This window comes from Pseudopodoces humilis, chromosome 5 (genome assembly GCF_049639895.1).
Source record: "Pseudopodoces humilis isolate 2021_Gansu_Grassland_sample_001 chromosome 5, ASM4963989v1, whole genome shotgun sequence".
In the NCBI taxonomy this organism is placed as follows: Eukaryota; Metazoa; Chordata; class Aves; order Passeriformes; family Paridae; genus Pseudopodoces; species Pseudopodoces humilis.
The window spans coordinates 38,609,135-38,627,169 of NC_142204.1; the positions used below are offsets into that span (position 1 = coordinate 38,609,135).

General features: G+C 42.3%; 1 protein-coding gene across 3 annotated transcripts in view; it reads left to right on the forward strand.

The window, feature by feature from the left end:
* PTPRB (protein tyrosine phosphatase receptor type B) overlaps window positions 1–11,209 on the forward strand; it is a 68,466-nt gene extending 57,257 nt beyond the window's left edge. Inside the window, exon 34 of one of the 3 annotated variants that reach the window (XM_014248894.2) lies at window positions 8,635–11,209. In XM_014248894.2, the coding sequence (XP_014104369.2) occupies window positions 8,635–8,807 (173 nt within the window). In that variant the 3' untranslated portion in view covers window positions 8,808–11,209. Of the gene's footprint in view, window positions 1–9; window positions 4,605–8,634 lie in introns of those variants that run through there. The other 2 variants (XM_005519358.3, XM_014248897.2) reach the window with 2 other exon arrangements.
* Window positions 11,210–18,035: the final 6,826 nt, after the last annotated feature.

Sequence of the window (18,035 nt, forward strand, 5' to 3'; positions counted from 1 at the left end):
TGCTTTCAGATGCTGTTTATTCAAGGCACTAAGAATGTTAGAGATACCTGCTTTTGTGAACACATTTGTTAACTAGGGTTTTTTTTGGTTTTTTATGTATGTATTTCATGCACCAGAAAGGTGCCAGACCTTTTGGTTGAGACTGTGTATAATTTATTGGTCTGGTGATTTTTTAAAAAGATATATAATTTAAATGTAATAGATATTAATGTATATAAATGTATTTTGGCATTGTGTAAATATGTATTTTTTCTATATTGTTTATATTAATATTATGCTTCAGATAATACTATTTTTTCTTATCACAGTTTTTATAAACTGTTCTACATAAACTATTGTAAATTGTATGGCTAACAGGACTGCTGCGTTTGGGGCGCTATTGGCATGACACGGGAAAAGTCCTATACAGAGAACCTCATTTTTAAATGATATTGCAGAGTTTGTAAGATGAAATAAGCTACTATTAAGCAAGGAAACTGTAGTCCTGTATAGGAATTACAGTGCTACTCTACACTTTAAACTTACTACTTTTCATCAGACAAAAATGGGAGCAACCCATATCACAGTGGCATACCTTTTACAGAACTCATTAACAACCAAGCAAAACAGGGTTCACCTCACAAGTAGCAACTGTTTCAGTCTAGTGTGACATAGTAGAAAAATATCAAACACTGCAGTGAAGTCTAGCAGACCTTTTTCCCAACCACATACTTTGGGGGTAGATAGGTCACATTCTGATTTCTTTACGCTGGTTTAAGAGAGCAGAATCAGACTGCAGCTTGTGTCTGTGCACTTTCATGTGTGTAAATTTTAATTAAGAAAGGTGTTCAAAGAAGCACCTCAGACATTAGTGTTAACAGACCTGTGAGGATGTGAAGTCTGGCAGCTTCTATAGCTCATTGGGAACAATGCCTGTAGCATGACAGCCAAAAAAGTACAGAGACTGCAAACATACTGAAACAAAGACATATCCCACAATTTACACAACTGGCCTTAAGCTGCACTTTACCCCAAGTGTTGGTATCCTTCAAATGCCACTTGCTTTCACAAGGGACAGTTTGGCCCCAGCATGTCTGCATAGAAAGAATTCTCCACTGGAATATTACCTGATGTCACCACCACAGGGGCAGTTGGAATGGAAAAAGGCTCATCAGGGAATGTAGGCTGGCAGGGCTGTCCTGATCATAGAATTATCAAAAGTTTTGGGTTGAAAGAGACAGTAAAGATTATGTAGTTCCAACCCCCATGCCCTCAGGCAGGGGCTTATTACTGAAAACATGTGGTGATCAGCAAGAAGTATAATCAAAGAGTACTTTCCAGGTATCCTGTCCAGCCAAGTGGATTATGCACAGCCTCTCTCTTCTGCAAAGAGGCATCCCATTCAAGGGTCTGAACACTCTGTTCAGCTATTATTTGTCTTTATAAAATACTTCTCAAACAAATAGTGAGGAGACAGTACACAGTTCCTCTGCCTTATGAAAAGAAGGAAGGACTTCATAGTTCTTCTTTCATATATCTACCCATACTTTTGTAGTGAAAACTTAGCTTATTGCTGAAGGTAAGTGCCTACATTCCACTTCTGTTTTGGAGAAAAATAGTGTTTCTGATGGCCTATTGAGAATCAGTAAGTAGCTGAGTGCCTAACTGAGGAACTCCTGTGGCACATGAGGACTGTGCATATCCATCATTCTGGTTTTCCTAGAGAAGGCAATAGCCTGATAATCAGTCTTTGTGCTCCATCTGGAATCTCATCCTTTCTTCACCAAATATCCTCACATGCCCCAGAAGCCACCCTTCAAATCAGCTGTCACAGCTGCTCAGAACATGTAAACTTGGTTAATCTTCTTAGGTGTTTCTGAATGAAAATACTGCTGATCCCTCCTGCACATCCTCTTTGGCACCACACAAACCTCAAAATTCACCACTCTTAACAGAAACTGAAGAAGAAGGGAACTAGCATTAGAGTGGAGACAATTTCACAGAGAAAAGTCTAAGTAAAACCACAGAGACATGTGCACATTTTCTGGAGACGCCTGCTTTTGTCTATTTCCTTTGCTAGACAACTACATTAGCAAGCAAGGATAAACAAGCATGGCCGCTTTAGATTGATTGTTGATGGTGCTGATAACTGCTGGACTTAAGGCATCATGGAAACTGTTGCTGCGTTACATACACTGCATTTGGTCCTTTCTTTTTTGCAGGACGAAGATCACTGTGTTATTTACCAGCAGTACAATTATAGTTAAGACACACCAAGTGTACCCTATAAATTACCTCACACTCCATATCACTGTGTCATTTTTTAATGCTGAGGGAAACGGAGCTCACTCAGTACCATATGATCTGAGGGCAAAAGTCTGCTGGTATGCTCTGTATGCATGTTGTTCATCATTTTCAGAAACACACACATCATTCTGCAGTTTATCATTCTCAGCTCCCTTGTTCTCTGCAGCTACAGAGTTCACAAATGCGTACCCAAAATGACGATGGCATAACAGACAGCTAGCTTCATCTTTTCTCTCAGCTAATAATGGACACACTTCATAAGCCTCTTCCTCCTCATCACTTCGTAACATGACAGATGACCTTAAACACTGGCACAGTGCTCTTGAGCAGCTTTACATTTCTGCCCAAGTAGGTCACACATGAGACTGTATACACATATTATTGCTCTGGTTCTGCTCTCTAGCCAATTCTGCTCATATGAAACCAATGTAAATCCACTGAGAAAAAGTTGAAAAGTATCTATGTAGCATTTTTAATATACAACACCTACTTCTCAGTAAAAGTAATTATATTTACTGTGCCTCTAAGCTGAATAACAGGACTAATGGGAGATTGTTAATGTAACAAGAATGGATTTGAAGGAGCTTGTGTGCTGAACAAAGACAGCTCTTAAGGAAAAATACATCTTTTGAATGTCCTTGGTGATATTCAGAATTATTTTCTTGATGTTTCCCAATAATAATGTTAGAAAGCAAGGCTAGTGTTGTTGCTGATCCATAAGCTAAGATTTGCACACTTGGAGACCATCCTTCAAATCTCTGCATTGTCCACAAAGCTACCTGAGTACTTTCATGAAAGTCAACTGGAATGCTTGCCTGAAGAAAATACCAGTCCACTTCTGAAGCACTTGCAGGGTTGGGCATTTAGGTTAATTCAAATTTTTGTATTGAAAGTTATTTAATAATGAAAAAATTGTAATAAATATTTTTTTAATCTGTGCAATACAATTACAAGATCCACTAGCAATTGTAGGAAAAAAAAGATTCTCCATAGCTGGAGCTGATAAATGATATTTTTTGTTACTAATGGAACACAAAAGTGAGTGAGACAAATAGGCATACTGTGAAGATGTCAAAAAGTGCAACTTTATACATTTTTCTCTGCTGCTATAGTTATTTAGCAATAAATAATGCCTAAAATGCCAGAAATATTATTTTGTGCTATAATATACTATGAATTTCCTTTCAATTTTAGAACAGAGAAAAGAAAATATGTGAGCTTTAAGTTTATATTATGTATTGTATATGGTTATTTACACTTTGACTTTGAAAACAGAAAGTTAAACACTAGATAGGAGTACATGAGCACTTAGCTGTGCTCCTCAGCCTCGGATTTAATATATGGACTAGGGGGATGAGAACAATAGCCATCAAATCACTCTATCAGCATTTCTCTCCAGGGCCACAGATCAAAGAAATGCATCTGACACTGTGATATACAGCCTACCACAACCACAGCTTCATGTCCAAAGAGTGCCTTGGCAGGTGCTTAACATTTATTCAGATTTCTTTCAGTGTAAATAAAATGCAATATAGAATGACCACCACTCCTTCATGGCCCTGTCACAGATATCTGGGCTCTGGAGCTGTGAGCTCTGGGACCTATAATACCAGGATGCTGTGACTTTGAATTGAAATGAGTGCTCACCCCAGTATTTGGGCAACTTGCTGTAGATCCTGTGCACTCATCTGTCTCCCTCACACTGACAAAATCAAACTCCTGACCTGTTGGTAGCACCACCATGGCCAAAGCAAACTGGTCTGTTATCAGTGGCCTCACAGATCAACAGCTGGTTCAAACTGGGGTTTTGGTTTTTTTTAAGTCTGTAAGGAAATACTGAGACTAGGGACTAGCTAATTGAAAAAACTGTGGAATTGGGAAACAGTGTCAGCGATGCAGATAGTCTAATATTCTTGACAGTTTAGTTGTTTCTTGGTTTATTTGAAAGCTAAAGAAATACTGTAAGTAACATTGAGAAGCTAAATATATATTGCTCTAGAGCAGGGCAGTACACTATAGTGAAAACCCCACCATTTTGAAATGTGGTAAGCCATAAATTCTTTGCCACTGCCTGGAGTCAAGTGTCTGAAAAACATCTTCAGTACATATTCCATGCTCATATGCAATATAATTACTTATAATTGTGTTCCTAACAAGCACTGGGTGAACACAGAACTGTGCTACTATTGTCAATTTAATTTATGCATTTAAGTATATTTTTATATTTTTAGCTACAGTCAACAAATCAAATATATTTGAGTGTATGTTACACATTTTTATAAATACTTCATGAATAAAACATTCATTTAAAAAAATTACATTCTTGTCTTCAGTTTGACTGCCTTTGCATTAGAGATTTTGTTGTCCTGCTGCTCAGAGAAAAGGTCATTAGTGAGTTTGATTTCAATTGAGACAGTTTTCAGAGAACATTAAATTCATCAGTAGCCTCAGCCTGTTGGGGGAAAAGATGTTGTGCTGTTGCCTGCTGGCCAGATTAGTGCCCATGTGGAAAGATACTGTTGTTCTCTTCTCCTCCCTGATTTTGTGTCCTCCTTTAATAAGACAGCTTCTGTCTGGGTTATGCAGTGGATCTTTGAAACCAAGTGGGTCTTGAACTTGAGTGCCTGTTATTTTAGAGACATTTTGCCAGGCAGTTGTACCAATTAACACCACACTGCAGCTCCATCGCTGCCTGCCCCTCGAGGATCTGAACCATGCTTTTAACAAATGTATTTCTTCTCCTCCTGCTCTCCACAGTTCTTAAAAACCATTAGCATAACCATCCTCGTGGGGTCAGGGCGCTTGGCAATAACATGCTTACTGCCAATGCTCTGTTTCAGTTACTCCTTATTGGTCATCAGAAGTGTTTAAGACAAGTTTATTTAAAAGAAAGAATGATTTATTGACTTGTACTGTGAACTGCTTGCTGAGGGGAGGTGTAGCAAAGGCTGAGGGAGTTGTGAGATTTTTTCTTTGTGATATAAAAGTTTATCTGAGTTCTGCTCTGTCCTGAAATCAATGGAGACACAAAAGAGAACCGATAAAGATAAAATAATGTACAGTTAATATCTTCTCTCTAGAGAAACAAGGCCAACATTGTAGACAAGGATAGATACAAATGTTTTTACAAGGTACAGCAAGGAAACTAAAGAGTCTCTTCTAATTCAACAAGAACACGGTAGTTGATTCCTGTTAAAATATCCCCAGAATCTAGTTTTTAACTTTGATATTTTTATATGCACTTGTACCTGGGCTTCATACTTATGAGCTGGTGGTTTTGTCTGATAAAGTCATCTCCTGTACCATAATCTCGCTTTTCTGTCTCTGCCTGTCTTCACTATCAGTTGCTTTATTATACTCTAGAAATAGCTGCTTAGATGTCTTATGGCAGGCAGGACATGGTGATGCTGTTATGTCAGCAAATACCACAAGGGAAAATTTTAGATGTTACCAGCCAAGGCTTTGCACATCGCCCTGGTACAATACCACTCCCAACCTGTAAAAAAACCCAAAAAAACAACAAACAAAAACCAACAAACCATCACAGCAGAAGAAAAGGAGAAAAAAAGCATTTAAATTAACTTGTGGAGATGTTCCAAAAGCATGAAGCCCTTCTCCTGTTGCCAGGGTGAGGGCTGTGTGGGGTTGGGCAGTGGCTGGGCAGGCCATGGGCAGGTCAGGAGGCAGCCATGGCTGGGCTGGATTGGTCACTGAGCCGCCCATGGCCTCCCCCTGGAACTGACCTGCTGTTGGTTCTCCAAAGGCCAAAGCTGCAGCTTCCTGGGGTCTGGCTCCTGCAGGTGCCTGGCATCCTCTTCATACCCCAGTTGTGTTTACTGCAACATGCAGAACCCCACACAATGAGCAGCTTTCCTTGGGATGAAAGACGGTCCGAGCTCCCAGAGATCTGGAGTAGTAGTCAGCCGCACGAAGGCACCTTGGTCCAAGAGGGCTAAGTGTTTTGTGAACCTCAAAGCCTTTAAATCTCCAGGGAATATATCACCTCAGCACCCACGGCTTTGCTGTTGCAGAGGTCCCAGGTCCCCCCAAAGAGGCTAAAATTCACCTGAGGTCTCCCACTGACCAAGCAGGGTCCCCACTGTCAGCACAGAGAGGCTCCAAGCCCAGTTGCAGGCTGCGCTCCCCACCCCTCCTGACTCAAATTCCCTGTCAGAAAGGGTGTCAGAAGCATGTCCTAGCCAACAAGGTGCTCCAGGTGGCTGCACACAGCTTCAGGGTTCAAGGAGGGAGGAAACTGTGAGGTAGCCCAGCTGGGATTCAGCACTGGTGTGTTCCTCCCTCTGTGCTGAGGCCTTCAGTCACTGAGCTGTGGGGCCACAGTGCGTGGTGGGGACGGCAGAGGCGCATGATGGGGACACACCAGCTCTACCAATGCCCCCATCCCAAGGCTCACAGGGATCTGTACACTCCAGAGGCCCAGAGCGTGAGCTCAGTGCCAAGAGCCAGGCCAAGAGGGCAACAGCCATGGCCTTGTGCAGCAGCCAAATGCCAGGCTCCAAGTGCCGCTGCTGCGCGAGCTTGGCCAGACATCATTGTACACAGCGTTTTGCACACTCTTGCCAAAATCCCTGCCAAATCACACATAGTGTCCTTCCTTGCCTTTGGTAGTTGCTTGCTGATGTGCCAAAGCAAACCAGTAGCAGGTAGAGAAGCTACTTCTTACCAAGGATAATGGCAGAGGTTTCCCACTCTCCCCACAGCAGTGAGACCTGGTTGGCAGGGGACATCTGAGACTTGCAATTTTAGTCCTCACAGGACAAGAAGGGGCCCAAACCTGGGTATTTCTGCTCCTACAAATCTTAACCCATTTTTCAATAAGAGGAACTCTTTTCAAGGGACAGGGCAGGTATAAAGGGATGAGCTGAGTGAACCCTCCTGGGGGTCCATGTCTCCCAGCAGCCCTTTTTCAAAGGCTGAATCTCATGAATGTTTTTCTATGTATCTGTCTAGGCTGGACTGGTTTGCACAAAGCATTAAAACTATCCATGTTTTGCTGAGCAATGCCCAAGTGCATCCTCATGCATAGGTCCAAAACTTGAGCTGAAGAAAACTGAATATGAGGCTGTTATAACACCTTCATAAAAACCCTTTGGTGGGTTATCAAGAGCATAAATTTGGCTTTGATCTGGTACTTCCTTCTTGTCTCTAAATCCTTGCCTCCCCTTCTAGCTCAGAAATGTTTACTTTGGAAACTTAGTAATAGAAAGTTGAAGAATTAATTCTTCCCACTGTAATCACAAGATCTCTCCCAGTCCTGTTGGATACATGGGATAAATGTATCTGGTTTTTGCCCAGATGGAGCTTGAGGCTGTAGTGTGGCCAGCACAGGAAGAAGGCCCTCCAATTCTGTTTTCCAAACCACAGGGAGTAAAGAATCCTGAAATTAAAAAAGGGACTAGGAGCATTCCGGATAAGAACACCCAAACTTCCTGGAAAATCAAATGCCGACCATATGGCCTGTAGTAAAGCTACCCAAATAGGTTTGGTATGAATGGAGCTCCACTGTAAAAACACAGAGTAAAAATAATTGGATGCAGAAAGCATAGTGAAGATGTTCAGAATGCTCCATGCATCTTAGCTAGGGAAAAAATGTTGTACAAACAGAAGACATCTTCAGAAAGGTCCATCTGTTAATTGGGGGCATTTCTCCTGCCTGTCAATGACTAAAGTTGCAGTAATGAAACCACTAGGAGAAAAAGATGGATAGTTGCAAAGGCAATAAAGAGATATATAATGTCCAAAGTATCAAACATCAGAAAAGATACGCTCAAGACACCACACATGATAAATGCCAGCATCCTGTTGTCTCATCATTGGATCTAAAAGACACCTGGAGCCAAATTATTTGTGAGAATCCAGCTTTGAGAGAATGAACTGGCAGACAACTGGAATTAATTAATGCCTAACAGTTCTGTGCTAGAAAGGTTGGAGAATACTAAAAATATCCAAGGTTTCTTTACACATCATGCCAATGAGATCTGGTCAGGCTGTGACAAATTTTCTGGAAACATTCTGGTGAACAAGCAACTGTCCCAGCACCCTCCAGCAGTTCCCAGGGTGAAATCTTGCCTCTAAAATGCCAGAGCTTTCAATTACGAAAGTGGAGAAGGAAAAAAGCAAAAAGAAGTGCTAATCAACTATGTTGTGGTTGTTGAACCAAGGCAGGTAAGAAAATTTCAGATCCTTGCCCTGGCAATATTCTTCACCATGGATTTTTGTTTGCTTTGCTGGGATTAGATCTAAATATCTTATTGAACTGAGGCCATGAGAGAAAAGGGAGAAAAGCCAGAAAATGTGGTGAGTGAATTTTTTTCTGTTCTTGTCTAGGGAAGATGCATGCATTTCAGTGGGGAAAAATACACACATCCCCTGCTGGGATGGGAAGACAGCTAGGAAGAAGGACAAAGCCACCAAAGACCTCCAACAGTATTGTGGCAACATCTATTTATTTCCCCTTCTCTATCCAGCACACTGTCAAGAGACCAGAGGAAAAAAAATGAAGGACCATATGGTGTGATCGCAGGGGACGGTCTCTGCTGTGCTCTGAGCAGGGGGCTGAGCTGACGAGATCACGCAGTGCAGGGGCACATTCACCTCACCCATGAGGTCCTTGCACCAAGGGGACACCCACTTCTTCCTTGCTCAGCCTCGCCTGGGGAAGCTACACTGGCATTGTCTGCATGAGATGCTGCTGTCCCCAAGGAAGTGGCTCTGGATAGCAGGAGGATGGATACAGGTTCATGCCCTGTGTGATGGCAAGCACACGAAAGCTCGTCATGGTGAGACTTCATTCCCTGTGTCAGCCTTCTCCAGGGAGATGGGGAAGCTGACAGTCTTGTTAGTGTGACCAGGTCCCCTTTGCTCCTGAAGTGCCACTTTACATCTTCTAGTACCCACACACTGAAAGGGTACTTCCAGTTTAAAAAAAAACTGTGAAGCAGAGGCTTCACAAACAAATTTCCCATTTTTCTCCATGTCCTCCCCCCTCTAGTTGTTATCTCAGTAATTAAATTATGCAGCTGAGGAAAGTGATTTGGAAAACAGATGGCATTCAAGATGCTATAGAAAACAGTGGTGCATTTTAAACCCTGCAGCAGAGATGCAGACAGATTTGGGTTGTATATGGGCCTTGAAGTAATTGAACTTCAAAGGCTGCTCATGCAATGACCTTTCAGCAGAAGGATGAATGGCCTCCAGCCTTCAACTTGATACTCAAAATTAAGTATCCAAATCAAGCTTTCCCACAAACACTGTGGCTGGTCTAATTTGCCACAGAATGTGATGTGACGTAACCAGGTCTTTGGTAACTGACAGTGGTAGGAAATATGGCATGTGGGAAAGATGGAGCACTGAAACACGCACTTCAGTTTATCACAAGTCTGAAATGTAAGGGGAAAAGACACCAAAAAGAGGAGATCATTAATCTGTGTGGGGCTCTAAGCCTCTTCTCCCCCTGTCTTCCTTACATTTAAGACCACGGTGGGCAAGGCTGGGTGAGGACAAGGTGCCAGAGCTGCTGGCAGCACAAATGTCCCCAGACATGCTGGAGGAGCGCTGTGTAGCAGGAGCTCACCGCCGTACATCCAGCAGGACAGGGAAACGGGAGCTCCTGCCAGCATAACTGAGGAAAGGTGTTCACCAGTGACATTCACCTCTGGATCTGCATTAAAAGCATCTTCACTCAGCACCTAGGTGGTAAAAGAGATTAGCTGCAGCCTCTGTCCAGGAAAATGGCATAGTCATCAGATCCCACCCTCTGAACGGTGGAGGTCGCCTCGTAATGGAATCCATCACAAGAGGAGCTGGGGAGCCCTGCAGCTGTTTCCACTGCTGAACATATTTCCACACAAAGCTGGAGGTAATTCTCAGAGAGACTAATAAATCTGACATAAAGAGTTTAAACCATCCAGATAAATAATGGCAGATGTTCAGGGATGGAATAGCAGGCAGAAGTATAAGTTATGCAGTGCCTGCAATTCAAAGAAAATGAGTTCAAACTGCAAGGGCATTGTTCAGAGGAACAGTAAGGGATAAAGCAATGGGGGGAAGGAGGAAAAGGCAGGAAAAGCTGTCTCCCTCCCTCTCAGATGTGTGAGTACCAACCCCAGCCAACATGTAGAACTGCATCTTCATTGTCATGCTAGCATCCAGTGGAAGCAGCAGCAAGCACTGCCACTCAGCCTCACACCCTGGCCTGCACAGCCAGTTTCCCAGAGCATTTTTAGCATTCAGCTGGGCTGCTGATGTGCAAAAACATTGAATTGCTCCATGAAACCTGCACCTTCCCACAGATGTCTCCAGCAAAGGACAGGAACCAGGCTAGTCTCTGAGGCAGGGTTTGAGGAACCAGGATCCCTGCTGTTTGTATCTGTCTCTGTTTCACTGTCCAGCCTTTCATAAAAAATCTAACCTCTGCATGTAGTAGTTCAGCTTCTTGTAAAAGAAATTCTTGCTTCCTGGAGTTCTGAGGAGACCTCACTTCAATTAATAACTCTACTGCCAGCCCTCTTCCTCATCCAAGGACAGAGTACATTTTAATATGATACATTTGCCAGAAATTTACTCTTGTGAAAGATGCTTCTTTTTTCTACTCTTGTGAAAAATGCTTCACTGTCAACAAGACTGCAGCTCTTATGTGTTTTTTTTTTCCTCAAATGTCATAGGGTATAAAAGGTATAGTTTAAACAAAGAGGGACAAACTATTGTAACACTTTTGGACTACAGAATGAGTATTGCTAATAGCAATGCTTGATTTGGCAGCACAGTCTTCAAGGTTATTTAGCAAAGCACAGAATGCACGTCAAACAAAATTAAAAGTTCATTTTAATATGTCTTTGCAAAATAAATATAATAGTAATAAATTTGGCTTTTCATTTTTAATGTTTACCTTTTTGTTTTAGCTATCAATAAAAGCAACCTTGAAAATGTAACATAGGAAGAGTTAGGAGTGATGGAGGAACAATAAAATGAGGAGGAATGCAAGAGAGTACAGAATGTCTTTGATCATTACAAAGCTAATTATTGAGAAAGACAGCTCAGTGTGCATGAATGCAGAATGATGATGAGTTTGGTAAACACTTACTGCACAATACATATGTATTTGTGTGCCTGGAGAGAGGTTGCTTAACAAGGAAGCAACGGAGGGAAATCAAAGCGTGTGTGCGTCACTCCAATAGCAGGATGCAAGGAAGGAAGAACTTCCAATCCATCTTATTTTGAGGCACAGTTAGTGCTGCAATGAGCTTCCACTATGCAGCCATACATTAGTCATTCTATTCCTACCAAACAGGCTGTAAATCTGTATAGGTATTATAAACAAAACCAAGTAATTCCCACAAATTTTCAGTATAGGTCAAGGCATTATTTAAAAACTGACTTGAAATATGGAGTATTGCCTAAACCATTTTCAATCTTGCTTTGCTTGGCATAGCAAGAATTCTGTGGTCACAAGTACATGTCCTGTCAGTGGGGAAGACAGGTTACTGTTAAGTAACTTATGTGGCTGAAAATGTGGCTTTTGCCCAAAAGAAGTCTGGAGTTCCCCAAACCAGATGTTGACATTGACACCAGTGAGCATTGAGATGTTCATCCCCAGAAATGTTCTGCTTGCTGCATCCAGTTGTGCAAACTTCCTTCCCCTGGCAAGAGTTTAGGCAGGGGTCCTCTGGTCATGCATGGGTTTGCAGCAGAACTGTGTTGCTTTTTGGAAACAAAAATCCATGTGATGGTTCTGATGCTGCATTGGCAGAGCTTGAAGCTGGCAGTAGAATTTGCTACTCTGCTTTACCTGGACCCAGACAAGGTGGGGCTATTTCCATTGGGTTCTGCCTGCTTCAGATCCTTCCTCAGGCACCAGAAAACATTCAAATTGCTGTAAACAATGCCATGCAACACTGCTCTCAACTTCTCAGAAATTTCGGCACAAAAAAAAGAGTGGGAAATACATTGCTCTGAGCAAAACAGGTGAAAAAAAATAGGTGGAAACAGGTTAAAAAAACATGGTACCCCCACATGTCCCCATAATGTCACCTGGTGACAGCTACTGGAGAAAAGGCTACAGTTTCAGCACCCAAACATCAGCTAAATGCCATCAAAACCCAAGGTTAGCCAGCACCGGTGTGTTTTTTAGCAGCTATCAGAAGGCTTTACAGGCAAAGTTTTCCTTGCTGAGATGTTTCCTTCCACCAAAAATTTTGATCTGTATATTTTATCTTTATTTATTACCTTATATTTTCCAAGAATTGACAAGATATTTTATTCTTCTGCTAGTATTCTTAGTTCCTTATATTTGTTACTGAATCACCTGCCCATCAAACTGAAGCTCATAAATCTCCTGATCTGGCATATTTTTAAAAATGCAATTAATTTGCCCTTTATCTTGCCATTTAATATAATGAAAAAAGTTACTGAGACGCCTCATCCCACACCTGTGCTTGATAGCTCACACTTCATTATTGCTTAGTGCTGACAATTCTGCAGCCCATTTTCAGTCTCCTCTCTGTTGCTGCCAGCCTGAACTAAATAAACTTTATCAATAAGATCCTGAGCTAATATTTTAAATGCTCCTTATGATGAATTGCTTCCCATATATGTCCCCATTAGCAAAAAAAACCAGGGAAGTTCACAGGGCACTGTTTATGTTCAATACAACAGAATCATTTACTGCCTGTGATTCACTTGTCCAGATACTTGCAGATTCATAACATATGCTCTATATTTTTGTTAAGGATTTAAAATTACTCCATTAAAAGCAAGAGACTCTAGCTAACTCCATAATTTCCATATATTTTTCCCTTTTGTATCAGACCCATTTTTCATGATTTTTCAGAAAGAAACAGTAAGGATAGAGGCTACCTGCTGTTTAGGTGTGCTGACTGTTGTATATTTGGTCCTTCCAAACTACTCTTCCCCCTGCCTAAGAACAGATTTCCTGAAATTTTCACAGTCATTTTTAATAGTCTCAAACATTATTCTTCAGAGGAATAGTGCAGGAAAATATAGCTCAGCCCTTTGGATTCCACGGAAGATTTCATTCTTTGCCAAACCCATGCCCCTTCCAACGCTTCACACTTGCCTGAGGTGGGAGCTCTCTCCCTGCTGCCCCTGGGTCATGCCCCTGGGTCATGTTTCCCTCCCCACAGCCCCACAGCCTGGCAGTGCTCCTGAAATCCAGGCCCCTGGAAAATGCCAGATATTACATCCTGGAGATGCTGCTGGATGGACACAGATGTTGGATGGAGATTGGGTGGCTGCCCCACTCCCTCTCCTGTGGGTACCATGAGACAAACCAGCCTGCTGCAATAGGGGAAAGGAACTGGTTCTGCTGTATGGGGTCCAAATAGTTGAGGCATTTTGTCCAGAAACCCTCAGTTGCTGAACAAGCAATTATGTGAAAGAGCTTACTGGTTGGGGTTTTTTTCCAACTGCTTTTAGTGAATGGCAATTGGCATGCAAATAAAAATAAGGATAGACCTTATGCTAGCTGAAACATTATGAAAAAGTTATATTATTAAAAGTAAAGTCTGATGCTCCATTAGCTCATTAAATTAAATTACAGAGTTTGCTTTTTTTCTTCTTTTAATTTAATGCAGTGTCAGAAGTAGTACTGAATTTCTGGGAGAGTTATTTTTGATTGATTGCTGTATTTGCTGTTTGGGGATTGTGTACTGTAGGTGTGTATGCAATTTTACAGCTATGCCAGCATATTTTATAATATAATTTTACAGGCAAATTACAGCTATATAGTGTAATAAGCTATTCTTTTTTTCTTTTGATAACATCTCCAGCCATGCATGCACTGCACACAGAGTGATTTTTTTGGCTTACCGGACTTCAAACCAAAGAGCTGTGAATTAAACACCGTACAAGCAGTGGCAGCATTCGGGCTCGCGTATCAAACCAGAACGAGGATTGCGCAGCCTCTCACATGTCAAACTTTGGGGCTGATTCATTCAGCGGGTCTGTGACCTGACAAGGCAGTATGATTAATTGCACACATATTCCCTCAGAGGTTTTCCTGCTCATGCTTTCTGCAGCGAAGATTGTTAGCTTGACAGATCAGCATAGCAGCCTCTTAAGATGCCAGAAAGGGAAGCAGTTGGCTTCTGAGTGACAATTAATGGAGCAACAGCAGCTGTTCCACACTGAGGGGAAAAAAATCCCAAATCAAACAGGCTTTGATTCTCAGAGAAAACCACACACAGGAATAAGCTGATTTTTCGATAACTCTGGCTATGGGATTTCTGTCAGGGATTGAAAGACCACATTTGCATGGTATAATAGATGTCATAATTAGAAATTCATTTATGCTTCCTCTCATCTGATTATTGAAATATAAGCCATGGCATGAGTGTTTCTCTTTTCTTTTTAAACACTGTTCTAGGTATCTCCTCTTCCATGTGTTTTCTCTTTATACTTTGGCCATTAAGGCTAAAGTTTGCAGAAACCCTGATTTGGCTGGCAGCTCCCATGTTTGCAGTGCTGAGCAAAGATGCTTGCACAGCACTTCCCTTCTTTTCACAGGCAATCCACATCGTCCCACTGTCACCCCAGCCCCACTGCCAATTTTAAATAGTTTTCCTTTCTCAAGTAAGCCTTAGCAAATTGCATTAGACACTTCCTCAAGAATACTGGAGCCCTACTACTTTATCTATTAAAAGGATTTAAACATTGACCAGTATTTCCCCTTCCACATTTCCCAGCTGGACTTTGGCTAACACACACTTGATGGATGATTTTGTGTTGTGTGTGAAATGAGCTGAGCTGTGTGGCATACCTGCTCCTGTGGCCATGACACACCTGGCTCAGCGAGGAGAGCTCCCAGAAGCAAACTGCAGACAGGGAAACCCCAGGCAGCAGCACCAGGGCTGGGGTGGGCACAGCAGGCTGAGCCAGGGCAGCAGCAGCATGGAGAGCTCTGCACTCTCACACCTCGCAGATGTCTTTGTTCTGTTCTAGGACAAATGCCTCAAAATACACTTGGAAGTGCAAGTCTGGAAACTGAGACCTGTTCTACCCCCCCCCACAGCACCTCCCAATCTGCATTCTGCACCACCCACTGGAGCTGAGCTGAAAAAAGTCCTTCAAATCCAGCAGTCTGTGCTGGACCCTGTCAAAGGGCTGTGTTTATAGCAAAGATTGTGGGTAATGATCTTCTAAAATGCCCCTGGACTCTCCCATGACACCTCTCATCTGCTCCGAGTTTGAATTACGCTGCTCATTCAACAGATAAATTTTCCAACTTTCTGAAATCTTGTCTCTTACTGGCAACACAGAAAGATACAAGCAAGAAAAAGGCCACAAAAAATGCTTCTTTAAAGAAGAATTCAACTTTAAAAATGAGCATAAGGAACTAACAGAGAAAGATACTGTATAAACAAATTGATTTAATTGCACTACATGAAAGAGAAGGCAGGTCTTGCTGAAGCAGAGCAGCAGACAGCATGCCAGAACAAAATTCCTCAAAGCAATGACATATAAATATTGAATAAAATGCAAAAGCCAACTCTGCAGATGGCTTTGGGAAAAGCAGCCGCTCTGGCTGCAAATATGTTTCAGAGAATACACCATAGAACCTGGAAATCTGCAAAGCCAAGGAGGAAATCGGTGAATAATCCGCTAGAGGGAAATCCCCAGCTTCCACAATCAAGTACAGGGAATACAAAGACATTTCTAAATCAGTGAGGGACGGGATGAGACAGAAGACTGAATGTTAGGATTTTGAATTTTCCCCTTAGTGTCACTTACTGCCATGCCAGGCATATACCTACTGCTGCTCTTTGGACATCAGTTTAGATATTTAGCTTGGCCTGCTAATCTCCCAGAAAAATAATTTAACATTACCTTGGTAGCCATTACTTTCTTCCAGAGGCCTTTGCAAAAGGCATTTCCAACAGATTTAAATATATGATTGCCAATCAAGTGAGCTGCATCCACTCAATTTCCTTCTTGCCTTTTGCTCAGAGATCCAGCTGTACAATTCCCTCACAAAAGCTTCTGGAGCAAAGCAAGAGAGGATTTTGTTAATCTGGATTTGTGAACCCCAAGCTACTGGTTTAAAATTTCATGATGAATCTGTGTCACTGTGTATTTCCTTCTCCCTTGGGAAAACAAAGGATGGATGAATATAGAAAATCAGGCTTATTCCTCTTAACTGTAAGAAGCTACCAAAGAGAAATAAATGAAGAGAATTTGGCATCACCTTACTCAGATAACCAAACCACCCCACACCAGCGGCTTTATGTGATTTGCAGAGTATATAATAAGCAATATATATATTAAAAAATAGGAACCAAGCCCCCAAATCAGACACACAATGCAGTGTTTCTGTGGGTTGCTGAGGCAAGAGAGTTGCAATATATGCAAACCAGGCCACAGCAGTGAGACATGAGTGAAACAAAACACAGTGTCCTTTGCAGGACAGCTCTTTCAGAAGTTTGCAGGCTTTCTTCTGAGAGCCTGGGAGCTCACAACCTCTCTGCACTCAGTATATCCAGCACTGCTCTTTTCAGTAGGCTGAGACAGAAGGTACCAGTGTGAGCTGGACAGCAGGCACTTTCAAAGTGGTGATGCTTAACACATAGAATTGGAAATTTCTCTTACAAGAGGTGTTTTTCACCTACAGGATTGGAGGTGCTTGAACATATGCAACCAATGCCAGCTGGGTCTTTCATACAGAGTAATGTGCCAAGAAGCATCAAGTTCCTGCCCCTAAAAACGTATTTCCTTAATTTGACTTGAAGGAACAGCTATCCCAGTGTGGACTGGGACCAGAGGACACTCCAAAAGTCACAGGGAAGCAGTGAATGACCTCCAGTCACTCTGCTGCCTTTGCCATGCATCACCTTCATCACTGGGCACCACAGTGTGTCCAAGAGTTCTTATGGAAATCTGTTCTAAAACACACAACACAATTAATCTGAAAAGGACACTGGGCAATACAAGCAGGTTTGTTATCATGCTTTTGTACCAACTAAGCTTTCAGGCTTTCAAATCTAGCACTTTTCTCATCCTCAGGAAATATTTCTGCTATGTGTTAAAATCACAAAAAACCCCAAGGTATTTACACATAATACTAAGAATATCAGAGATTAGCACAGTGCACAGTATGTTCAGAATTGCAGAATTGTTAATGTAGATTAAAGTGCTTTGCCAGTAATCACTCACTTTCCTGCCCGAGCCACATGGTTTTTCTTTTTTGCTGCACGCCAGTACTGCCAAGCTGCACAGCTGGTCCCAGGCGGGGCCAGCCCTGTGGGGACAATGACAAGTGCCATGAAACTGCTCTGGCCCCAGCCCCTGACTATGGCACACAAAAATGTGCTCTGGGAGACTGCCAGGAATATGGAACTCTGTGTGCTGAGCAAGTGGACTAGAGCTGGTACTCCCATCACACACAGCAAGGAGCTGGGCAAGCAGAGAAAGCAGACCCAGCAGGACTCCGGGGCCACACTGCCGTGTGTTCCCTGGAGCATCCCTGCAGAAGAGCCTTCGTGGAGCTGCTGTGACTGGGATAGGCAATTCAGCAGCAAACACCCACAGCCCTACAAGGAGTTGATGTCCTCCTCTGGTGGCGTGAGCCACAGCAAGAACACACAGGCTCTCCTCAGCAAGCACTCAGGCACTCCACTATTTGGGCAAGATGCTGGTAAAACATATTCATGTAAAACCATCACCTGTAAAATCTTTGCACCTGGAGCATTCGTGAAGAGGATATCTGAGAGGGGACA